At 33.3% G+C, this 26,655-nt stretch overlaps 2 protein-coding genes and 1 long non-coding RNA gene across 4 annotated transcripts; 1 reads left to right on the forward strand and 2 right to left on the reverse strand.

Annotated features, from left to right (window-relative positions):
- Window positions 1-6,501, forward strand: LOC116777417 (uncharacterized). The gene is made up of 6 exons (XM_032670951.2): window positions 1-214; window positions 1,950-2,090; window positions 2,157-2,891; window positions 2,966-3,232; window positions 5,002-5,265; window positions 5,374-6,501. The coding sequence occupies exons 2-6, from the start codon at window positions 1,986-1,988 to the stop codon at window positions 5,584-5,586; spliced, it is 1,584 nt and encodes a 527-aa protein (XP_032526842.2). The 5' UTR covers window positions 1-214; window positions 1,950-1,985; the 3' UTR covers window positions 5,587-6,501.
- On the reverse strand, window positions 5,299-8,620 carry LOC133319970 (uncharacterized). Of its 2 annotated transcripts, XR_009753435.1 has the most exons (3): window positions 7,916-8,620; window positions 6,517-6,686; window positions 5,299-5,630 (listed from the first exon to the last, which is right to left on the reverse strand). It is a non-coding gene; the product is annotated as an uncharacterized LOC133319970 (long non-coding RNA). The 2 variants fall into 2 exon arrangements; XR_009753434.1 differs by having other exon boundaries at window positions 6,517-8,620.
- Window positions 8,621-11,619: 2,999 nt separating this feature from the next.
- On the reverse strand, window positions 11,620-26,507 carry LOC116777433 (proline dehydrogenase 1, mitochondrial). The gene is made up of 11 exons (XM_032670972.2): window positions 26,180-26,507; window positions 20,128-20,249; window positions 19,808-19,894; window positions 18,082-18,263; window positions 17,612-17,676; window positions 16,880-17,058; window positions 15,381-15,660; window positions 14,783-14,920; window positions 14,092-14,202; window positions 13,305-13,467; window positions 11,620-13,123 (listed from the first exon to the last, which is right to left on the reverse strand). The coding sequence occupies exons 1-11, from the start codon at window positions 26,381-26,383 to the stop codon at window positions 12,918-12,920; spliced, it is 1,737 nt and encodes a 578-aa protein (XP_032526863.1). The 5' UTR covers window positions 26,384-26,507; the 3' UTR covers window positions 11,620-12,917.
- Between the last annotated feature and the right edge of the window lie 148 nt (window positions 26,508-26,655).

The following is a 26,655-nucleotide window of genomic DNA, read 5'->3' on the forward strand; positions in this document are numbered from 1 at the left end:
ACCCAGTATTTTCACAAGCATCAGGGGCTCGAGCGTCGATGCCCGTGTAAAATTTGCGAGGAGTGTTTTAATGTACATGTTTGTTATAAATATTATATTTGAAGCATAGACGTGTCTTAGTCTAACCCTAATTGTTTATCATTGTATCTATACAAGTTTATACGTTCTGGTGGCAAGCAAATATTCCAGAACATTTCCCGTGCTTGATTGACAGGTAATCTATTGTTGAATAATAATCTATAATATCAATATATATACGACCTTGGGTGTATCACAATGTTTTTAATGTGTTTCTAAACCGAACACACGATGTATCCTGTTTTTAATGCTATTGCGTTGGATTTATATACATATATTTATATATGTAGATAAATATATATATATATATTTAAGTCATACCTTTAAAACTGTTTGCACGAAACACGGCTATAATTTTTTGCTTTTAAATGTTCTCATTGAATATAAAATTCAAAACATGTTTGGCTGTTGTAGCTATTTATTAAAAAAAAAAAAAAAAAAAAAAAAAACATATCTTCCATATTGCACTGGAGGCGGACTGCGTGTGTATAAATTGATATATAATATGCGAATGTTTTCTATAACATTATCGATTTGATCCTTGAAACGATTTGCACATCCTTGGAGTTTGACCTTGTATCGATCGGTTGCCTTCCGTTTGTTATCACTGTACGCGAACACAGAGATGCATCCCCGACGCCAGATCAAAATCAACCTGGAAAATGCATTGTCTTTAAACACCGCGTCTATCTTTTGTTGTGGATGCATTTAATTATAATTTAAATGCTATTTTTGTACAAGGATATAATATTAAATATTTTTTTTGTACATATTCATTTTTGTGTCTTCTTTCCTGTAATTGGTTTTTGTGTAATCTTATAATCTGCCGGATGCGAATGTACGGAACATTTATTATCAAACTTTAATAAAATTAATTTTAATTAAATAGTTTACGAAAATTAGACAAAAAAAATTTTTTTGTCTAATTTGCATGTCCAAAAGAATTCCGAGAGGAGAGAAAAGCCGTAACAGTTAGTTCTATATTTTCGCTAACTATAAAACTAATGGGACTTCGTTGCCATCCTTTTTCATTGTGCCTTGATTATATTAATAATATCATAAAGGGAATTTTCCTCTGTTTAAACAGAACATGCCGGAGGTCTCTCGGGCTCTCTCCCATATTTCTGTTAATAATACCTATATTACTTGAACATTCCACTATATGTATATACACATATATAAGTGCGTCCTACTATTTGCATTATATGGGCGAATGTATTTATGTTACATAAGTCATGTTAAATATATGACATATTTTTTTCCAAAATTGACACTCCTTATTTAGCAATGCATTTACTAAAATGCGGCTGTAATTAACATGCCAATAAAAAATAGATATATAATGTGAATTAACGATCACACCCGTGTGTAAGAGTTGAAACTACAAGCATGTAAGAATTTTGCTATAAAGAAATACATTATTATTATAAATAAAAAGGTATTAAGACAAACTTTGATAGAGTAAAATTTTTTTCGTTTTCAACATGTACATACATACATTATCCTGTGTTTTGGTATAGCGCAAGATTTGCTTATAGTATTGAGCCGGTAATGCAACTCGGGTTCCCGTGTACCAATAACATCGGATATCTGTTTATTGTGGTAAACAAAATGTATACCTCTATGCAATGTATATCAATATCTACAGTCTATTGATTTGTTGTTGTTGTCTGTTGAGTTGCGAAGGTGCGCTGCGACTTAACGTAAACAGTTGTTTTGATATTATTTGAGATTCGACGCAGTTTTCGTCATTGAAACTAACCTGTCCTTACTGTTTTAACATTATTAAGAAAACGATTTGGCTTGAAAAAAGTCTTGCCTTCCAAACATTTTTGTGTTCTTAAATATTCTCAATGATTTTTTTCTTCTAGTTATAAATAATCAAGAAGTATCAGCTAGATGGTCGTATGGGCAGCCTACCTGATCTGACGGAGCTTTCGCGGCCGCACAGCATCCGAAACGCCGCGAGGACCGTATCCGATCCTCATCGTCATCGGACTGTGATACAACAGGTAGATAATCATAGGACATACTGTGTCACACGACTTTCCTCGATACTAATATATTACACGTTTCAGCTACCTGCAAATACGATACACAGGAAAGAATGGCTTTGGAGGAAGACAAGAACACCGGTCAAACTCCCTGCCACTCTGCCCCGGGGTCGACGGGATTCCGCCGCTTCATCAGTAGGAGCGGCGTCAATCCGTCGGCTTATAACAAGACAGCCCCCAAAACTTCCAAAACCACTCATCAGACGATTCACGCTACTATGCATAGCCAGTGGCCTCTGTTCAACAGCTCTTCTGCCTTTCACAGCATTCGCTGGCGCAGAGGCAGGTTCTGTGCCTTTGGCAATTATGCACATGGTAGCCGCGATTGTCGCTCCATTCTCACCTCTCATCCTCCAAAAGACGGGAACACGTATAGTTGTCACCGTGGCACATATTCTTATTTGTATACTACTCATTGCTCACACGATTGCAACTCCGTTAGCGATACTGCTTCCTCTTTACGCCATTTGTGGGTTCTCACTTTCTCCGATGTCGCTAGCTCTGTCGGCATCTGCGACATCGTTAGCACAAACTGCCGGCGATGAAATTAAAAGAAAGATTGCCCTGCGGAGGGCATTAAGAGCTCTCAGGGCCGCACAGGATTTAGGATTAGTTTGTGGATCTCTGATGCTAGGAGGAGCACTTGTAATTTGGCCTGAAACTCACTCACAAGAAATGCAACTAAATAATACCGACCCAAACATGACCTTACAATCTTTTCCTTCAGCGGAAGAATACTATTCGGATGAGGACTACGAGGTATCTATTACATTGCCTCTATCACTTGCCGTAAATATAATGACAGTGAGGAATAACCAAAGAGATAATTCCAGGAAACCACTTGTGGTTCTGCTGGCTGTCCTGGTATGCAGTTCCTCTTAGGTTCGTCACTCAACTCTGTGGGCCGCAGAGTGCTAGTCGGACTGTGGGCTATTCTTGCTTTATTGGCCTCATTGCTAGGCCTCTATGGAGCTGCCTCCACACCGGCCCCACCACCTGATGCACGGTCCGTGCTCAGGGACCCTCGGACGTTACTTGGCACCCCGATGGGTCTATTCATCGGTCTTCAACAGGGATTTATTTATACTTCTTATATTAAGGTATATATATGTATATGGAAATTATACTTTTCTAAAATCTATGTATAATACAGTATAGTTACGGACAGAAAAAGAATTGAATGTTTTTTAAAGAAACAGACTTAATAACAAAATTCTCCATAAAACTACACAAATAACTACATAGTTTGGCCATAAATACTGTTACATGAAACTTTCCTTTCTTTTTCAACCTTTAATTAATTTGAACTGTGACCAGTGTATTATGTTCTAAACAGCTTTTGATTTTGCTCTATTTTATATATTCTTCGTATTCATTATCAAATTACAATACGGTATAGTCTGCTAAAGAAAATAGTATTGCAGTGATCGCCTTAGACAAAGTGGGTATGCAGCCTTCGATCATATCCCAGATACTTTAAGAGCTTGGTATCCACCATCGTTTGTCATTTGTTGTCACTTCGTTTGTCTAATACCAGATAAGATCGGGGACGCGTCGTGCTGTTAAAACTATAAAGGCCTTTAATGCCGTTAAAGCCAGAATTTGTCGAAATCTAAGGCAGTAAAAAATCTAAACGTGAGAAATGAAGATTGCCGCTAGGTGTCTGTCGCTTATTATAAAAATAGACTTGACGCTCGATATTTATCGACGATGTGCAGCTCACAAGATACAGACAGAAATATCAACTTCACCGATGAAAAAATTCTCATAATCGAAGAACACTACAATAAACAAAATGATAAAATGTACGCTCACATTTCCAAAGAAGCTGCTCAAGTAATTATAAAACTACAATGTGACCATCAACTACCATCATGCATCATTGATATTTTGTTGGGGCGTATCTTATCAAGTCATCACAAAATCAAATTCAGACGAATGTTTCAAATGCAGTCCTGGATCACGTGAAACCTCATAGAAAAATACTTTTTAAAAATATACCGTGAACTTTTCAGCAGGTAACAAAGCGAGAACTACCCAAGCCTGGATTGAAACCCACATTCCGGGCTTTATAAGAGCTAAAATCTGGCCATCTAGCCCAGACCTCAACCCTGTAGACTACAAATTATGGCAAACTTTAGAGGATACGGCCTGCTCTAAACGACACGGTGACGTTGAAAAGTCTTTGGAGCAAGCAGTGGCGATCCTTCCCTTAGAAATAGATTCGTGGCCAAAAAAATCAAAAACATATAAAAGCTTAAGATGTCTACTTCGAATAGAATATTTTTAACTTTTTCCTGAGACTTTAATAAAGATGAAGGTAGTTTTTTTATTGTATTACATTAAACATGCCTTTAGTAACAGAATTTATGGCTAGCATGGCTATTCCAAGAAACCATATCTATACTACAGTTTTAAAGATATGCATAATAAATTCTATATTTAAACAAATATCTAAAAAAAAATCCTTCGGTTGTGAAATCCTAAGATGTAAAAAATATAATATCGTTTCATATTTAACAATATGTCAAGAATGATACTCAATAGATACTGAACCTAGCCTTGTTTAAACTACGTCAAAAACAAAAGTCCCATTACAATAATAATGATTATTATTGTTTCTTTTCTCGCTGTTATGGCATACATCAAAGGATGACAAAGAATTTTATCCTAGGAGACTGCGATGACTGCATTGCTATGAAATATTATTTTTAATTATTAAATTAATACATGCACCAGGAAATACTAACCCACCATTAGTTTAACGTTCGATACGAATGCTGTAACATTTTTGTTAATTCAAAATATTTTCGGATTGAGGTTCCTTGTTTGGAATAGCTTTATTAACTCTGTGTTCAATTCAATAAAGTGGTACGGAGTCTGTGTGGGAGGTTGGTCCAGTGCATTCCGTGCACTTGTCGGGGCTGGAGCCCTACAGGCTCTGGCGGCAGCTACACTCAGTATGGCTGCGGCACGAGGCCGACGAGGAGCCCTAACCGCCGGCGGGGCAGCAGCACACGCTTCGCTGCTTCTCGCCATGCTTCGCTGGCGAGCAGCTAGAAGTGACTTAGCTCTACCAGCAGTCGCCGCGGCAGCTTGGGGCGCCTGTGCCGCGCTTTGGGACGTCTTACAGGTATTTTATAAATTTAGCTTAATAGAAATCCTCTTTTACTTTTATTATTGCATTTTAGCTTTACGTTTATTGACTGTCAAGTATGTATAAAATTGTACTTTCTATCAGGCGGGTATCTGTGTGGGCGGTGGCGGGTGGCGCGGTCCTTGGTCAGCGACTCTGGCAGCTCGTCACACAGGTCTGGCGCTGGCCTGTGCGGCGAGGACATTCCTCTGCGTCAAAACACAGCTCGCCGTTTTGGCTCTATCCTTAGCATCGGCCCTGGCATCGCACGGCACATTGGAACTGCGAGTTCGACGCTCAGAACGTCATCGTTCCTAGCGGCGACAGGCGGCGGCCAATGTTCCACACAGGACCATTGTCGCCTGCCATGTAATCAGTTAAATCTGATAAGTAATATCTATTTACTCCCCCACCTACGTGGGACTGTCTGTCGAGCTGTGAACTAAGAATTGCATAAGTCTCTCCTGATGTTCATGATATATGTGTTTTATTTTATATGTAGATGTACTCTTTCTGAAGAATTTAACATACACTTACATGATATACTAAATGTTTATATTAAATAATTGTTATATATAATGTTAGTTTATTGAATCTATTTACCCATCCGCATAGTGAATGTCAATTTGATGTAACATTTTAATGAAGATTTATTGGGTAAAGAATATATATATTTTATTTATTCAACTCGGTGACCGTTTAGTAACGAATGTATAATAAAAAAATAAAAACTTATATATATATATATATATAAATGAATGTCTGTTAGGAAATAGGATACATATATAGACTTAAAAAATGTTTGTTAAAAAAAAAATCTATTGCATAACTAATTAATTATACATGACTGAATATCGGTGGATATATGTCACTTCTCAATGTACTTAATGTTGTGATTTTTTTCTTCCCTTAAATACGCCGGACGACTAAAATGACTTACTTGTATTTAATAATGAATGTTTATTTGTAATGATAAATTTATTCAAATTATTTAAGAGATCTATGTACAAATGATGTAAAAAAACCTTTGAGGAAATAAAGGATTGAAAAATTTTTCAATCACAAAACGTTGAGTTATTTACCTGTCGATGCGTAAAATGACTTACTTGTATTTAATAATGAATGTTTATTTGTAATGATAAATTTATTCAAATTATTTAAGAGATCTATGTACAAATGATGTAAAAAAACCTTTGAGGAAATAAAGGATTGAAAAATTTTTTAATCACAAAACGTTGAGTTATTTACCTGTCGATGATTGAAAACAAAATATTGTGCCTCAACTAATACAAACAGTTGTACCACAAGTGTGCTTCGTCGAACTGCATACGAAAATTTTCCAGGTTTTAATTAAAACTTAGGAAGTAAAGTAAGTAGTTTCAAGATACATATCTTGAGGGAAGGCTTCTGTAGTTGTACTGAAACATTTCTTTCATTTAAATCTTTTAATCCCTCTTTAAAACAGACAACTCAAGAGATGGTCGTTATATGTTTGCGTGTGTGCATGCGTGCGAGTGTTTGTGTGTTTGTGTGTATGTGTGTTGTATATCTGTCTATGGCATCATAGCTCTTAGAGGGATCGACCTATTTCGATGGATTTTTTATTTGAAACGTAGATTCTTAGTTGCGGTATTTAACTAGGTTTAGTATATTGCATTCCAGCAGAGTAACAGGTGTTTTAAACAAATATTAAGATATTTTTTGATAGAGGTAGATCAAGCATGACAGAAAAATCTTTAAAAGGCAATTAATGCGTATGTTTTTATTTAATTTCATAATTTTTTTAGTTGTCACATTGACATTGATTTAGTTGTCACATTGACATTGATCGATCTTAACAACTTTTTGACTGGACGTGTTTGTTTCACTTCGCAAGGATACAAAAGCTTTTATGTATTTTAATGCCTCTAAAATAAGCAGAACATTTTTAACATATCAAAGGTGGTTTATAATATCCAACTTTTAGCTTCTGGTTTATCCGCCCTGAAGTACATGATCTATAGAACTTCATCTAAGAGATAATCATTCAAAAATAGCCCTCGTGGAGGTTGAAAGCTCTATCTATTTTGTAGCACTTGCAGTTTGTTGATGGCTGAGGGACGGGCGTGAGCGAAGCGCGCGCTTGCGTACGACATGACAGGAACTATGCAGGTCTTGTAAAGTGTGTTCTTATTCCTAAGGGACAATTTACTTTTTCTGCAGATCAGGGGGTACAGGCGACCTAAGATGTAGGCTGCCCTATTTCTGACTATCTGAATGTGGGGGTTGAAAGTGAAATATCTATCCAGGGTGACGCCTAGATATTTGGCTCATTTTTGCCAAGGAATGGTTCTGTCGTACAAGGCCAAATCTCTGAGTTACAATGCTCACTTTTAAACGTTTCACATTTAATACCATTACTTAATGCCATATAGTGAATACTGTTTACGCTCCATATGTAATAACTATGATAACTTGGAATAAACATACTTATCAATTTTATTTTTATCCTCGCACTAAGCGACTCATTATTTAAAACGATTAAGAACACAGCACAAAATTTGTATGTAGGATACCCCAAGGATCATTTTACCCAATCTGGTGTACAAAATTATCCTTTAGTAAAGTTTCGGAAATCCCTTAATAAAACCGGAAATATCAAACTTACCGGAAACACTGGGAAGACAATATATGACCACTAAAATGACGTATCAAAGGCTTTTTACGAATTTACTGTTACTGTTATACTTTGGGCAGTGTTATCATTCTCCCTTAGGGGGATCATTTTGGACGTCTCTCCCCTCCCTACGTACATTAAGTCGCAAATGACTGAGGAGCCATAAATTTTTTTAAACATGAACAATTTTAAATAAAGACAGACAGTTTATTGTGATTTAAATGAAACAAATTCTTTAACACGACACTTTGTGCAACTGTTGCGGCATAAACATACAGCCACAGTACATGAGTAGATATTAAAAATTTCCGTTGATATAAAAAAAATAATGTAGAACTACAATCCAAGTAAACATTAGTGATTTAATAAAAAGTATCGCGTATTAGAAAGTAGAGGTGATTGCAACTAAACATATGTATTTTTGCAAAACAAATCAATAGGTAGGTGCCTCCACGTGTATGTTTAATACTCAGGCGATCTTTCATAGCATAAATTTAATAAGAACATATAAGATATTGGCTTCGTAAACAATGACTGGTGATTTTTGTACATTGACGTCGTCAAAGAACTATACTCGTGTATCTAAACACGTAGAATTAAATTGTAATATAGATAATTAAATATTATCATTTATAAAACAAAAAACGTTTTATTCGTAGCATTAATAAAAACACATTTTAAAGGACGCTCGTCTTGTTTGACTGTCGGAGTAAAGTAAAGTTCGTGAAAAAGGGAGTTTATGTCAAATTCTATAAATAAATACTGGTTTTCTACAGAAACGCGTATAAAATAATATGCATGAACCTTGTTATATTGAATCAATCTTTAAACATAAATAATTATTGTTTATAGGTATTGCAAGCGATAACATCTGTCATTGAAGCGTTTGTTTTGATACACTCTTGATCTTAGTGGACCGTTTGCTGCGGGTTTGTATCATTAAATTGGAGTTAATTTACACTCATTTATACACATCGATATATGACGTCATCTTTCTCCAAAAAAAAGTGAACGTCTTGTAAATGTAGGTAATGATCCTAATTTGGGTTTATAGTGTTCAAAAATTTGTTTTCCCCCTGGTACCTCTGGATCTTTAATGTTTAGCCGCTTTCCAGCTGAATACTGGCATTTTCCATGTTTTCATTCATAGATCTACATACGTCACATCAACTTACACATGAATGGAAATTTATATTTTGACAACGTAAGCTCTTAGACTATAACTAATAAATATACGACTATTGTCATATGCAAGGTTTTTAAAACAAGCATTTTTATAATTACGCCCATTTTTATTAAACGCAGCGTTATGTATAGTTAAGATATTCACAAAAACTAAATAAACACAATTAATTCAATGGGAAAAAGTTAAGAAATGATTGAAAATAGTTTACATACAAACAATTTATACGTCGCATTGAAATAAATTTACATTATGAATAACATAGAGGAATTAAAATATATAAAAAATATAAATATTAAACGCTCTTGAATCCTTTTTGGTTCCGTATGTTTAGTACAGGTTCGCGTAGTCCGACTATATAAGAAACGGTTCAAGTTTCCCATTCAATTAACTACGTTACGTTAACACGCCCCGTATAGAGTGACAATCCTTTAGTTTCATACTTATAAGCTATCCGATAAACGTAGTATAGCGTAAGGTTCTTTTTCTATACTTTTAATTACAAAAAAACAAACTAGTTAAAGGAATTTCGAGAAATATCTTGACACGAAAATATTTGTCGACAACGCCATCTTGCGGAAATCTTAAGCACTTTAATTCACTTTATTACGAATTTTAGTTTCTCAAAGAAAATGTAAATAGGTACTAATGAACAAAGCACTTTTTAAGCTTCCCTTGTGACCAACACATAGTTTCGTATCTGATCTGAAAAAAAAGGGAGCCTCATATATTAACTCTATTACTCGCTAGTCTACTAATATCATTTCCAATCCCCGACGCAAACGGGGCCGTAATACGTTTGATGTAAATATGTACCTATCTGTCTTGTGGTACCAAATATCTCAAGGGGACTACCCGATTTTGATGCGTTTTTTTCATTAGAAAGTCAGTTTCTTTGCGATGGTTATAACTTATTAGTTATGTTTGGTTAATTCAGCCTAGCAGTGTAAGGGCATCAGCTGTTTTCCAAAATACCATTTTTAATATATGATTACTCGATTAAATATTTTACGCTCGCCAATTACATTCTTATATGACAATTAACGATAAGCTAGTTCTGGAGCAGTGGAAAAGCTTATTTTTAAATTTTGCCTTTTCTTTTAATCATGACAACAAAAAAAAAAAATTAAAAAACTGGATTAAAATATATATAATAATTACTTAATACATTGTAACTGGCAACATTATTGCAATGACTGTCATGTTCCATTACTTATATAATTATGAATAATGAACAATTATTTTTTGTTTCACATGTAGTTATTTAAAGTGACTCTCTAATAAGACATTATTATGTTACTTTGTTACTTCATACAAAACAGATTAAATTACAGATAATTTTGCTATTAAACACTTCAAGAAACTGTTTTAATCTGACTTAATATTCACGTCATTCCGTCATAGAATATGTGGCATAGTAAAAAAAAATTATAAAAATACAGTTATTTTCAATTGTTCTAAATTTAATCGAAATAAAATGAGAAGGCTTCAACGATGTGACGCTTTTAATTCAATATCTAACATATAATATACTCGTCTACTGTATTATGTACGGAATTTAATGACAGTAGTATAATATAATATATGTGGCAACATTATACATTAACTTAGTATCGTAATAATCAACGTAACCTTCACTAGATAGGTAATATTCGTTCGAATAATCTCACTTTCATAATATGTTTTGTCATATCTTAGATCTTTATGTTTTGTAGTCAAATTTATATTAGAAATGATAAATAAAACCATCTGTCAACATTAACACATCACTTTATTAAGCCCTAAGTGCTTTTACATTTCATGTTACCTTTTCTATCACTGGTATAAAATATAATATCAATCATTCTATGTATCTAACAAAAACGTAAAATTCATATACTTGATACATATTAAAAACTATACAATTTGTAACACATTCGTAAAAACGGAATAGAAATCACTAAAACGTCATCGAACATAATAAATAAATAAATTTCGTAATAAACAACATCACCGATTTAAAAAATTCATCAAAAAAACCGTAAGAAACCATCAACCGTCAAACAACAGACATCACTTATTTGAATAACATTAAAAAAAACCTACAACTATAAAGCAAGATAACCTAACCTAGAGAAAAGGCGCGAAATTCTATTAAGAACAATTATAACTCACTAATGTTGTCTGTCAACACACATTATTGTCTCACTACCAATTATTATTATATGCACTCAAATCTGAAGCGATATCAAATATATCGCTGACATTTAAACTTCTTTTGCCGCCAAATTCCTTTGACAGATTTTGACGTTTCAAAACTTCATATTAAATTCTCACATATGACAACTAATTTCAAGCGATTCTACACTAATCAATACTATTTCTTTAACAATACTTAATAAATAGTGGTGTTAAAATCTGTATATATTACTCCGCCGTGAGGATTATGTATAAAATACTTAAATATTTTATTGTCTGTGTACGATAAAGGAGAAATGATAGAAAGAATAGCAATAAAAAAAAAAAACAAAAAAAAATTGAAAACGTTGTCTTTATTAAAATGTCTATTCGTAAAATTATCTAAATTAGCATCACAATTATTATTAGCGCAGATGAAGTAATTCGCTTAAAAAATAACACAAAGAGAAAAAATAAAATAGTTTGCAAAAAAACATTAAGACCGCCCTTCCGACTACGTGATCTAGCGAGGCTTATTTGAAACGCAATAGGAATAATTTAATTTCTCTTTTATATAAACCTATTAAATTATACCTCGCACAGCTCAAACGGAATCGCAGCATAAGGCTAAGCTTATCTACCAAGCATACAAGGTAAAATGACAGTCACTTGTTACTTTGCTATATTATTTAAGTAGGAACTTAATCAAAACACTCGATAAATTTTTTTTTCATTCAAACTAACTATTGAGCATAAATGAAAAATTTTCAACATCAAATGAATCACTAACTGAGCTGTATTTGTTTAATATATATTGTTTTGTCTGATTGTAAATTTACCTACAAGACCCATTTATATAAGACGTAAGATCAAACACCAACAGACGATTTGACAAAGCACAGGAACAACATGAAACATTATTAACTATGTGTAAACATATCATAAGAACAATATTATTATTATTCTGTTTTATACATATTAATTGCACTATATCATATTAAATATTGCACATTTTCTTTTTTTATTTATTTATTCGACGGACAACACTTAAGGTTAATTTCAACAACTAACCATAGTTTGACATTCCATATTACTTTAGGCTCTCTACTGAGATAACATTCCTGAGATGTTTGCCTCCTTGTATGCAAGGTCATATTATTGATAATTTATTTTTCAAAATTATTCTTCATTTAAAAACATGCAAATATGTTGTATAATACAGAGTTAAACCGATGGACACGACAAAACATTTATAAAGATGTTACTCAAAGACACAGATAATAATATAATATATACTGAAAAAATAATGTCCAATATATATGTAATGTATAAAAAAAAAATATTAAGAACGGTCGCATTTAAATAATTCATACAAAATGAACGTTTAATAAAAAAAAAAAAAAAACACATACATTACGACTAGTGTAATAAATACATCGCGAATATCATAAATCAATACTGTGAGGACGTTATTATATCAATGTCTACAAGCTTCGCCCAAACTATCATCCAGATACAAATATATACAGAACTTAAACCACCGTTTCAACTTCAAAATCAACATCATTATATATTATTTCACATTTTTCAAACAGGAAACGGTAGCTTAATAACAAAGACAAAAAAATATTTAAATAGCATCGGGACTGAACCTTAAACCGGTGTATAGTTCCCAGACGGTTTGTAGAACAGCTGTCCGCTGAACATTCTACGGAATATCTCTTTGAGAAGCAGACCCTTCTCCTTCTTTATCTTCTGGAGGAAGCCTCTGTTCTCATTTGCTCGACGGGACAAGTATGGCAGCACTTCCAGCACAGGACCGTAAGGAACATACTTATAAGCCGAATAACCAGCTTGACCTGGAAATATATATAAGTTTAATTTATCCTGTATAAATCTGATATGCCTTTCCCATACCTTCGGCCTTCTAATGTCTGGTAAATAGTCATTTCAATACACATATTTCAATACACATATTTCACTGAATTAACTTCTTGAAGATTTTTATATCTATTATATATATAACAATATTCAACTCACCCAATGGGAATGTGATGTGATCACACATCCCCAGCAGTTGCCCGAAGCACACCACCTTATCCCCCGGCCCGATGCCGTGTTCCTTCATTAACTGGATGGCATAACGGACGGTGTCCTCATTGTGAGAAGCCACCATTATACCGAGACGATCGTTTTGCTCGTTCTGAAACATAATTAAATTATTAATAAGGAAATGTAAAATTATAATGATGTTACTCTTATGAAGAGAAATGCCATGATAGAATTGTGCTTACAATGAGATTGTTCTTTATTTAGTATATTCTCTATTTGGTACAAAACTATGCTTTTAAAACAGATTTTATAGATTAATAAAGTTAGGGAGAATTTTATTTTCAAGTACACATACATTAATTGTTTGACTTTTTACACACATACCAAACATTGTTGGGATGGAGATGGCTATTCATTTGACATCTTCGTGTGTTATGTAACTACCCTCATTATTAAGAGAAACATTACAATAATACTATCTGTCTGAGACAGAGAGGGAGAGGTAGAATTGATTTTAAATGTATTTAGGTAAACTTTGTTTTAAAATCTGGTAAATTTTCTATACTATGGAACTTTTTAAATAAGTTACACCTTCAAATTTTTGCCAGCTTCTGATCCACCAAATTATCAACCCATTGAACCTCAAATCTGCATATTTTCAAAGCAATGGACCCTTTCGTATCTGCCAAATCTTCAAAGCTGTGGACCCTTCCAAATCTACCAAATCTTCAAAGCTATGGACCATTTCAAATCTGCCAAACCAATATAAACTGACCTTAACCCGGCTGAGTATTTCCTTGAGACAGCGGTGGAATGATGCTGTCGTAGCGTCGACGCTCTCACACGTGGGATCCTCGTAGCCCATAGCGGCTGAACGGGCACGCTCCTGGGATGAACACAATGTCATTAACTTAGGTGTTGATGAAGAAATCTTGGATTTAGTAGAACCAACTAATTATTATTAGATCCCATACATTTCCTCATACCCTTTATTAAATATCTTCGATACATTTCAATAGTGTATGGTGAAGCAATTTTCAATATAGCAATGCTTATTGATCGAGAATTATTAATTAAATTAATTCCAACGGTAATTTTAACAACACATAATACAGTGTACAGTCGCAGGGACTTTAGGTCTTACACTTGTGTATTGTATAGACTAGTTTTTGCCTGCACCTCGTCAGAGTGGAGTAAGCTATTGAGCTAACAGAGTGTGTTAGAATAATATACACGCTAACCGACAGCCAGCGACATCTATACTGTCACGTGACTTCATACACAATACAAACGTTAATATGATTTTTGCGCTAGAACTAAACAGAAATCAGGGATGAATTACAGCCCGTGTTTTATTCTGAGGTTTAATAAGCCAATATGAAGTGACAAAAGAGTAACGAATATCCATGCACTATGAAATTTTTTTTCCATGTATAATATTTATATCTCCAGTCGTTTTTGGTTACCTGCTCTATGTAGGCCCCCCGGACCAGCTTGGCACCCCAGTAGAAGTTCTGACGCTGAGCCTGTTCGAGATCAGTCACTATCTCGTTGTACGTGTTCTTCAGATAGGTCTGGTATGTATTGAATACGAGGAATTTGTTCTGAAAACAATAATAATATCGACCTTTAAATTTTATATATTCAAATTATGTTCCTGTCACAGTTAATAAGAAACGACATAAAAACGGATATCCCGTTATCGTTTCTAAGGAACAAAACTGTCTCGAATATCAAAAAAAGTAACAAAACTGGTCGTAATTAAAAAAGACTACGAATATTAAAGCTGTTATATGATTAATTCTAAACATTTTTTTTTTTTATATTTTTTTTTTTTTTTCCGAGTGTTAGACTATAGAAATATTGTTTTCTCAAACTTAATGTTTTGAGTGTTGAAATTATCTCAAATTAAATCCAGTATATAATAAAGTAATTTTCTAATAATAAATCATCTGTTACTTTTTATCTATCATAATATTTCTTACTGGCTGGTAGGTAGAGGAATTTTCTAAATTCAAAAATGTAATTTTTTTTTTCTTAACATTTGTCACTGGCTGAACATACCTTGTTGTACCTCCTCATCATTTCGAGACAGATCCTCGAGATGGCCGGCTGGAAGTATGTCTGTTCGGCGTCTATCATAATCCTGACGTCATGCTCGTTGGCCACCTGTATTATATTGTTGAGACGCCGCAGCATGTTCCTGAACATTTCCTCCTCCTTGGGCGATATCTGGGAGATGAGGCGGCGCATCTGACCGGTCTTCGGATCAGGGACGCGGAATGAATCTGACAAACCCATATCCTTATCCAGAATGTTCGACCACGGGAAAAGATGGACGATACTAGAAGAAATATATTAGTTTTACTATATATTACACACACACATATATATATATATACGTATAGAAGATTAATAACCTTTTTGATCAATAATTGTCTGTCCAAACAAACGAAATATAATCATATTATTGTCAATTACTTTCACGCACTGAACACAACTAGCCAATATAAGATACTTCCTATATTAATCAAAAATCCTCAAAAAATATCTTGATTAACGGACGTCACTTGAGCTTTTAATCTTTCCTCTAGAATCGTATCTTTTAATCCTTTATCTAGAATCTTCTAGAATCTTATCTTATCTAGAATCCAGCGGAAGAATAACATACAAATCTCTAAGTACCCACGTAATGCTACTAAAATTAAGGTGTTCAGACCAAAAGAGCTATCTGAACCGCATACGATTTTAACCGCCCGTTTTAGATTCTTAACGAACAGGAACGTCCAAAAAAAATGCTAATTACAATACAGTTTTAACATAACCTTATGAAACCTTCACCGTCCACAGCCACGCGAATAACGTAGCAGCGTATTTTAAAAACAAACACGCAAACTAACAAATAATCACACGGTTGAATCGAAAACTAATTACAAAATATTTATAGACCGAGAAAGAAATTTCGCGTTAGAGAATTTTTTTTTTAAAGAATTTATATCGTTTGCTACATTACTATAAGAATTAAACGATTTAATAATTTATATATATATATATATATATATATATACATTTTTTTTTTCATCAAAGACGTAAAGACGCAAACGTCAATAGTAGCTTATTTGTATTTATGCTTATTTCTAGATATGTGCGATTGCAAACAAAGCGAAATTTTCCAGACATGTCTACACTCACGACTTTATTTTTGATAACTTCAGTGATTATCTCGATTCATCGAACACTGATAAGCGCTATCTAACATACAATAAAAATATACAAAAATCGTTTTTGTAAAATCATATGTATTATAACTTTGATAGACACTGTCACAAGGTATCCCAAAAATTTGTACGAATTAAATGGAGGGTAGTTAGTAATCTGTACGACGTTCATAGTTTGAGAGGAACCTTTTTGTTAAACCCAATATAAATTGAACTTCCAACATTGAAACATTTCAACTATCCACGGTCCAACATCAATTGGAAAGCCGGTGGGTATCTTAAAAAATGTTCTCCATCTCATATTCTGTATGGACGACCAATTTAAATAGATCCCGTCATACTCACCCTTCCGTGTCGGAGGTGACTTTGTTCATAAAGTCCTGTACTTCGGGCCGAGCGCTGTAATCCCCTAAGTATCTCTGCAGGTCTTCGATGGTCTTATGATGGGCGAGTACGTTCCCAGTACCGCCAGCTATCTGCTGCATATAGCTACGGGCGCGCATTATCACCTCGGACAGTTGGAGCTGTGAGTGGAAAGTCACGTTTAATGAAGATTCCTTTCACTTTCATAAAGCAATTTTTTTGGACCACATTAGAGATGAATTTTATATAGTATCAAACAATTTCCGGTTATAATCGCCATACCCTTTTGATAGTAGCAAATTTTTTGCAATTTAATAGGACATTAATTTTTTATGGTGCAAAATGATTTCTGGCTTGTAATTTGTAGTTCATAGATAACAAAGGTGGCAAAAACTTATGAGATGTCAAATTTTGAGCCATTTAATTAGACCTTAATAAGCTGCTCAGTAAAGAAATAATTTTACTTCAATACATAATGTATTTAACTATGGTATGATCATGAACTGCTTTCTAGATTAATATACACATTGTCTTTCACATGTTATTACAGTGTTTAGTATTTTAAAGGCTATTGAGGACAGGTTCGTGTATGTCTTGTAAATCATTATTATAAGGAATTAGAATGAAGTATCATTTTTGGAAGAATTTTCTGTGTATTTTTCTTGTTAAAGTTAAATATACAATTATATACATATAATCTATATATATACTTACAAGTAACTGTGGTCTGCCAAGGGCTGTTAGTTTCACGGCCATAAGTCCAGTGCTCTTGGTTATTTCTGTAATTTTTTTTTTTTTTGTTATTTTTTGGCACACTCACTAACATTGACATTTGAGAGGAAATCTTTATCAGCGAACAAATTTAAAACTAAGATAAGCGACGAAAATAGATACAAAAGTTTCGTAACGTTTTGCCTCTGAGGAAAATCATGCTATGGTAACATGGGCATTACAACCGGAACTAAAAATAAATGTATAAGCTCAATGCGTTTCATTATAAACAAGAATCTATAAAAAACATTCAAAACTCTTTCTTATTTCGTATTTCTTCTGTTAATAACATCTACGACAGGGCGAATAGTACTTAATCTGTTACAAAACAATGTCTCAGGACAGTACCGCAAAAAAAAAATTACATTATTGACACAGATTAAAAAATATATTTATAATCTGTGGCTACTAACTGGCGACGGTGTCGATGCTGTTCATAAACGCTTCCATGTTCTTCTCGCATGAGGCCTCGTTCAGGTAGAAGTACGTTCTAGCACTGGTGACCTTGTACCGGCGATCAGCGAATCTCTGCTCCACGTGGTACTGCTTCAGTTGACCCTCCTCCTGCGTGTCGCCGCACGTCGATATCGAAGCGCTGGTCGTCATAAATTGGTTTAAATTCTTTTTATTTAAAAATACAAAAAAATTATAATAATTTTCTATATAAATATAAAATTAATTATCACTAACAGTTTAGCGTCGTGTTTAGTATCGAAATGTTAATCGATATATATATATATTTTTTTGTAATATTTAATTACAAATAATATTCAAGATGGCGACTATCAACGGTCACTAAACTAGTCTAACATCTGTCTTGATTATTTTTTATAATTGCCAATGATGAACCTTACTATTTATTTATCAAATTTTACAAATCCGTTGTTGTTTATAATACGTATGGATTATATCAATTTAGAATTTTAAAGATAAATAAATACATCATGTTTTTTACTTAAATTTTCTGTCATAAGAGAAAATTTACCGCTACTACGATTTCGCGTTAGGGATAGGGATAACATTCAATTCGTTGAAAAATTCATACTGATGTTCAGGTATACAAAATCGATACAATGATATATCATTATCATATCATTGATGTAACATATCGTTACAATTCAATTGAAAGTGGGTCGCGACATCTTTTTCTCTTTCTAACTTATTAACCGCAAGACAACCAAGCCTATGTCTACTCCAAGGTCGGTGTTGATATTACGATACTATGAAATAATTAATAAACAAATTCACTAATTAAATCAAAGTATATAAAAATACGCAAGTTATATCAACTGGATCCTAGATTAAAAAAATACTTCAATTACACTACTATGAACTATTTAATCTATGACATCGCATCTAAAGTATTACGGGTTAAGGAAAAAAAAAAAAGACTAAAAAGTAACGAAAAAATAAAACCCAGCAAAGACCAGATTCTGCAAGTCCCTTGTTCTTTTCAACAACCGGGTACTTGTAACGCAGCTTCTGTAATAATTCCTTTATTTTAAAGAAAATAACCTATTTACTTTATAAATAAGATTTAATCAAAGGAAAAATTCGAATAAAACAAAAAATGGTGGGAAAATACGACGGGAATAGCAAAGTAAATTTTTGAAAATAGAATTAGAACCAACGAGAGAGCGAATGACGATAAATCTCGAACGTTCCGTTGTAAAAATCAAACGGTTTTCTTCAACGGGCTAAGTCAAGTAAATTTCAACCGTATTACAATGTGCATAAGTGCTATTAATGATAACAAATAATTGATGGTTTGCTTTAGAACGAGAACAATGGGAAAATTTCAAATGAGGTCAACTCTGTCCTGGTCTATCTCATTACATTCATATAGCCATCTCTTACTGTGACGTCACTAAAAAAATAACTGAAAAAATCATTTGTCACAATTCAAAGACATTTTCTACTTAATACAATCGTAATGTTATTACGACTTATTAAACCGATAAATCTATTGAATGCGCTGTCATTAGTATTTTTTTTTAATGCAACAATCGAAAGCAATTAAAAATTATTATGTCATATACAAACTTTTTTTTAGAGATTATATCAATATTACTACCTGACTTTTAAATTTGGAATATATGTTTATTGTTTAATATTTATAGTAATAGTTTATCTCATTACCTCACTTCGCGCTTCTCAGCCTCCTCCTGGGAGAGATCTTCCTCCACGGAGTAATCGAGGATCGGCTTTACACCGAACGACCGCAGCCTGGAAGAAAACGATTAATAAAAAAAAAACTGTAACTCCAAAGAAAAGTTACACTGTAACCATAGCAACAAGCCGAATGAAGTTCACCAAGAAAACTGTCAAATGTTTGATTAAAAAAAAATGGCGAATTAAAACCGTCGTAATATTAAAATTCATTTATTTCATCCACACATACATTTGAGCATAAATTAGCATAATACTATACGCTAATAAACTAAGGTCATAATCCGAACCTGTCAAGCGTCGGTTGTATCTTGATCTGGTCCTCGCCGGCGACGAACTGGCCGTAGAAGGTGGCCTTCATGATGGCTTCGAACAGCCTCTGACCGACCAGCTGGCGGAGGCGTTTCATCAGCTGGACATACATTAATAACTCAGGATTACATTTCATTACTACGAGCTGTCAACGAACAATAAAAGTCGCATTCGATATATGAATTGCAAACGTAATTACGGTTCAATGCTAACAGTGATATATGCATAGAAAATCTGAACATTCGCCAATTACGTGATTAAGTGTCATATATATATTATTAAGGCATTGACATACGGTAGTCAGGAAAGACAAATTTCTTTTAACGTTATCAAAGTGCAAATGTTTACCATAGAAGAATGTATTTCAGTAGTAACTAATACGAGAATCTTTATCGCAGATAAAGATGATAAGAGATTATTTTGGTCTTAGAAATATAACAAAACAGATTTAATTTTATGCACAGTTAAAAAATATCCACAGCATAAAAATTATTAAGCCAATATATGATGAGGCAGCAGTTCAAAAGATACAGCCTAGATTATTTTTTTTTTCTAAACAGCATAAAATCTACTTCAATATATAGTGATGCAGCGGTTAAAAACATACAGCCCAAACATTAAATATTCTATTAAAAAAATATCTGAGCTTATAATATACGATAATTTATTCCCACGATACGTGACATATATTAGGTTAGGTATAAAACATACATAAGATTGTTTGAGTGTTACGTGTATGGCTATATCGGGAGCACTTTCGATCGCGATAAGCTTACTATACGTTTCCAACACATTACGAGGGGGCTCGGTTCAATTTAATTAATTACAAAAGATATTTGTTCAAAGCTATGCGGCGTCGTAATTAAAAAAAAATAATATCACAAAATAAATATAAATATTTATATTATTAGTCATACACTGTAATAACTTAAGCTGAAAACCGTTGTTAAATATATATATTCTACGTTACAATTTCTATTTATATATAAATATATATATTTACAGTTTCTATTTATATATAATATGAACGATATATACATATAACAAAAGGAAACATGTCTTCATACGATTGACAATTAAAACACAGGTGACTAAAAAAACAAATTTTCATTTTTAACATAAAGAAGAGAGGCTATTAAAATCTATTGGTATAAAGTCTTTGATTAGCCTTATAGAAATGCGCTTAGTAGATTTCGGGACGAACAAACATACACACAGGATCTACTCGTTTATAATAATGTTGTAGACATTAAAAATATCCCGAGCGGACGATAAGTATGACCACCGTGCACTTACGTAACATACATTTGGCATCCGAGCTGTTTCTAAAAGAATGGATATCACGAGTGCCAAAAAAAGTGCCAGACTGCCAAAAAATATTAAACGAATATTAAAAAACATATATTCATGAACTGTCTCGGAACAATCATACATACATACACATCACATCGACTTAATATAATCGGATCATCACCAGTACAGTCCGACACGGGAATTGACTGTTTTTTTTAAACAATCGCTTCATTTTATCTTTAAGCTCGCTTATTAATCACTAGCTGCTCCCGCGGTTTCGCCCACATTTATTCACTGTAGTGTGATATTGTATTTTCAAATTGACTATTCGTCACAAAAAAAGTATATCCGAAACGGTAGTTCTTGAGATCAGAGCGTTCAGACTAACAAACAGACAAATTATTCAACTCCCTAATATTATTATAAGCACGTCGAATATCAATCTAATATTTGACGTGCAATTATTTATACAAAAATAAATATAGAACTGGAAAATTTAATAAATAATTATAGAAAGGGCATTAGGCTAAGAAACAATAAAAAAAAAATTGCAATAATTTAGCAAACCATAATTTCAAACTCAGACATAGATTTAAAAAAAAAATTCGCCCGCTCTAAATTAATTTAAAAGCTGGTACAAATATCGATAATACAAAAACAAAATTAATCAATTAGCACCCGTAACGACTGGGAAATTATTCGAAATGTTTGTCACAGTACAATAAAGAAAGTTGACATTAATTGTAATTCCCAATCGTTCCGGGTGATTATTAAAATGACCATAATGCAGAGAAGAAAAAAAAATTCGCAAGCAACCATTATTCTAACAGTTCTTGTGTTAGTGGAACCTCAATAAGAAACCAGCCAGACGGACGATGTCTGTTACATTGTGCTAGCGGTTAAATTGGACGGTGCGTTGGGAAATAAATCTAAATGCGTTGACTTAAAGTGCAATTTACTTTGTCATCCGCTGAATAACCCTTCGCGACATTTTTTAATGTTTGGTAAACCGGTAGGCAAGTTCATTGACGGTACTCATACCCTCCTTACATTAAAACGGAAGTACTGGATTTAAACCGGCATGTACTTGCAAAAAATATTCCATACACGTCCTTAGATTTTACAAAGAAACCGATACATCTATTCGTTCTATGTGATATAATTTTGATGTCTCTTCATTGGATATAACAATTTTATATCAAATCTGAGTTGTGACTCGTTTAAAGTTATATATATGGAAAATCACGAATAACTCTAAACAAATAAGGAACAGGTCTCTGGTGACTAAAACATTTCCATGGCGGCGCTTGACCCAATCACATTGAAATACATCAGAAAACCTTGTTTTTTTCTAAATGAACATGGAACACTCAAATTTAAATAGACTAAAATTTAAAAATGGCCCCCGTTCCGCCCGGGGCTGGCTATTCGCTAAATCTGTTAGTATGTCAGGTGAATGAACGAGCAAATAGCAAAAAAATATACATGTAGTACACTGTACAAATACCGTTCCAACACGTTTTTTAAACATCTATCGAAAGTCGATCTAAATAAATAAGATCTCTAACTCAAATTTAAGTACGAATAATGTTAAACGATTAAACAGTCCTAAATCTGACTTCATTATGCCCATCTCATATATATATTTTTTTAATTTCTGTGGACACCAACCAAAAAGTTTATATATGTTAAAAAAATTATCGTCTGTATTTGGTCGAATTGTAACATCACGACTTTCAGTTTAATTTACATACTACTGAACATGTATAATTTAAACCTGTTGGAATCGGTTGAAATCAACAATTGTTTGTTTTAAAAATCATACCAGTCTTTCTGAGACGTTCCGTTCGTCGTAAAAATATATTATTTGTTATAAATACGATGGTTATAACTTAATTATATAAGATTATTCATAAAATTAAGCTTTCACTATTACTGTGTTTGACAATTGATCAAATTGTCTCCCTTATATATTGGTTGAATATCATATAATCGTATTAGAGGATTTAATTCAGTAAAAAAATCGATATGTATGTCTCGATACTACAAACGCCCTTAATTTTGGACGGTATCAAATTTCGTCTTAATATAAAATAAAAGTCAAGCAAGATAGCAAGCGACTATTAATTCATTGTTTAAATAAAATTTAATTAATTTTAAGTTGCTTTGCTTTATTTGTTTTTCCTTTTGTTTCACCAGACTTTATAGCAGAAAGGAATTCAGAGAGCGGTATCCGTTTATCAGAACAATTTTATTAATATAGATCAAAATGTACTACGATTTATATATTTATATGAAGAGATAAGGGGTTTGGTTTTTTTTAATTTTAAATATTTTCAAGCAAAGGTCCGAAATTGTGCATCCCGATATTTTTTATTTACTTATCTGTCCTGTACTTAATAAAAATTAAGTATCTATTACAATGTTATCTAATACTAATATTAGCAATGTAAACATGAAAGATGAGTGATATAATAATTATACGATCAATCTGTAGATTATCTTTAATTTATATTTAGATATGGAGGTGTTTTACTTTTTTAATATATAAACTTTTTTTAAATAGTTTTATTACAAAAAATATATAAATACTATTTCTATTTACTTTTCAAATATTCTTGTTTTCGATATATTATGAAATATAATGATAAATATCAGCCGTACGATTCAATATCAAGTTAGAACCGGTCGTGTACAGAATACAGAATCTCTGATGCACCGGATATTTCTCTTTATATATTTGATTCGAAACTTTTTTTTATCTGTGGCTGCATATATAGTTATATATACATAGTTTGCACATATGTATTATTGTTTCGTATCTCCTGTTCATATAGCTATAGTTTTATCAACTTAATATGTTTTTCACTCATATTTAATACAATAAAAGAAAATTGTTAACGAATTTTTTTTTTTAAAGATTTCTTAGGTCGTATATTCGGTATATCCGGAGGTGGATGTGAGTCGCTGCGGTCCGTTGACCTAGACAAATCCGGATAAAAATGCCACCGGAGCTAACACTATACGGCTTCCTTCGCCTTCTTTAGAATAGAAAAAAAAACTGATACCACAAAAAAAAAGGAATACTGGTTGAAAATAACGAGCGACTCTGAAATATGTAACCTTTTTAGTTGTAATACATGGGTTCTCGTAATAAACTATGCAGATAAAATATTTTTAGGAAATTATTAAAAAGGTTATTTATAATAGATCATCGAGCTAATATCTTATATTCAAATAAACGAATTTATATATTTATCATTCCTTTTGCATTCTTTGGGGTAACCACATTCGTAATAGCACGCTTGTAGGAAAACTGTTAATGGTGAGACAGCATTATATGAGGAAAAAATAAGTTCAAAGACCAAAAAATCATTACAGGTTTTCCGGAACGGAATGACAATTACAAAATAATAATGATGAAATATATCCTTATTATTACGACCTATTCAGTTGGTACATCCTCAATTTAAAAAAAAATATGACGTAACTGAAAATTTGAATTTCTTACTAAATTAAAATAATAAAACCTCTTTTTTTTAATGTTCAAAAAACTTCAAGCACGTCTAATTAAGCATAAACGAAATTAAAAAAATATTTTAAATTATTTTACAGATGTGAATCATAGCCCATTAGAAGGAAAAAAAAATTATAGATACCAGTAAATTTAGTTATTTGACATTGACAACAAAAGTAAACTAAAGAAACGTACATTGTCAGGTAATTCGTAAAGTTAGTGATGTACCTTATACTTCACGTGAGTATTACGTAATGTGTAATATATTTTTACATTATCTTGTCTCTGTGTATAATTCTACCAATATTCCCATAGCGTCCACATTGTGTTGGTCTCACAAAGTGTCACAGAGACAATGAATCGCTAATGTTACATTATGATAAATATTCAAATAGTTTGCGGCCGTTAGAGCAACATCATTAAACAATAAGTCGTCTTTTGGATTTTTTTGAAGATTTCGTATTCATGACTTACTGGTTTTCTTAAACTTAATTACCATACGCTAGCTTCCATTATCTAAACTCATTCTACGCTGTTGTGGCATTGAATGAAAGTCCTTCCATTTAATGGGGATAATTTACGTAATACATACAGAAGCATATATACTACTGTTATACTGAAGTAATACGGCGCATGCGCTACAATGTATCAGGCCAAGAAAAAAATCAATTTCTTTATATAATTTAATATTTGAATAACTAAATGAAGTGTCCTTTTCCTCAACTAGTTCAATTCCTATGAAACAGTGGACGCATGCGTCGTAGCGTCTTGGTATTCGTGAAAACCATTTATTTCATTCATTAATATAATTCAGGAAAACGGAGAGAATCGATTACTGTAAAACAACTTATTGCAATTAAATTTATAGCCCAAAGACGGTGCGATAAATTCCCAACGCAACGAAACCAAATCCCATTAACTTGCGGATGTTCTGTGACGTAACCGGTCTAAAGCAAAACTTCGCTTTTCTTTTCAAACTAACCCAATCTAACCCATGAGGTTACATAAAGCACACCCACTGCTGTCGGCCTGCAGGCACGTGCTGGTATCTTAAACAACTACATCTCGTTATTCGAATCGTTACCGTTGCCGAATTGAATTCAAGGACCAACGTCTCAGTTAATTATAGTAATTTCATAGCGTTCACAAAAAGCCGGCTCACCGCAGTTAGTCGGCCACGTTATATAAGACATCAGCTGCATGGCTATTGATTCACTCACCATAGCATTGTTCTCGACAACCCAGTTGATCGAACATATTTGATATACGAGGTACGCCCGGACCAATTCGCTAGTTTTCTTGCTCTTGAAAGCATCTCTCGGACTGTTGAAGGTTAGATCTAGTTCGTCACGAGACGGTGGCGGCGTGGACAAAACTCGGACGCCTCGGGGCGCGTTCACAGCCAGTCGACGTAGCAGAGCCATTTTAAAAGCTCCGCGAAATATTCACACGGTTCACACGCGTTTACCCGCCGCCGTCGTCCACTGACAACTGCCTGACACTGAAGTGAACACTCGACACTGACGTACTGGCGCTCGATACTGCGACTGAATGCGCGCGCAAGCGTTCCAATTATAAATCCCACGGAGGTGTGTCCCAAAGACAGCACGCTATTGGCAGAATAACATCGGTCACAATGCGCAGCCGGTTTTTCTTGCAAACGTCATTACGTATAATACAAAACCCAAGAGTAAAT

The sequence above is a fragment of the Danaus plexippus genome, chromosome Z (genome assembly GCF_018135715.1).
Source record: "Danaus plexippus chromosome Z, MEX_DaPlex, whole genome shotgun sequence".
Classification (NCBI taxonomy): Eukaryota; Metazoa; Arthropoda; class Insecta; order Lepidoptera; family Nymphalidae; genus Danaus; species Danaus plexippus.

What these genes read in the sequence shown, in the direction of transcription:
- LOC116777417 (XM_032670951.2), top strand. Translation starts at nt 1,986, where the DNA reads ATGGGCAGCCTACCTGATCTGACGGAGCTTTCGCGGCCGCACAGCATC. An exon ending in ATCGGACTGTGATACAACAG is followed by an intron (nt 2,091 to 2,156) that starts GTAGATAATCAT and finishes TACACGTTTCAG; the next exon opens with CTACCTGCAAATACGATACA. An exon ending in TTTATACTTCTTATATTAAG is followed by an intron (nt 3,233 to 5,001) that starts GTATATATATGT and finishes AATTCAATAAAG; the next exon opens with TGGTACGGAGTCTGTGTGGG.
- LOC116777433 (XM_032670972.2), bottom strand. Translation starts at nt 26,383, where the DNA reads ATGGCTCTGCTACGTCGACTGGCTGTGAACGCGCCCCGAGGCGTCCGA. An exon ending in CAGCATCGACACCGTCGCCA is followed by an intron (nt 17,677 to 18,081) that starts GTTAGTAGCCAC and finishes AAAAAATTACAG; the next exon opens with AAATAACCAAGAGCACTGGA. An exon ending in TCACATCACATTCCCATTGG is followed by an intron (nt 13,124 to 13,304) that starts GTGAGTTGAATA and finishes ATATATTTCCAG; the next exon opens with GTCAAGCTGGTTATTCGGCT.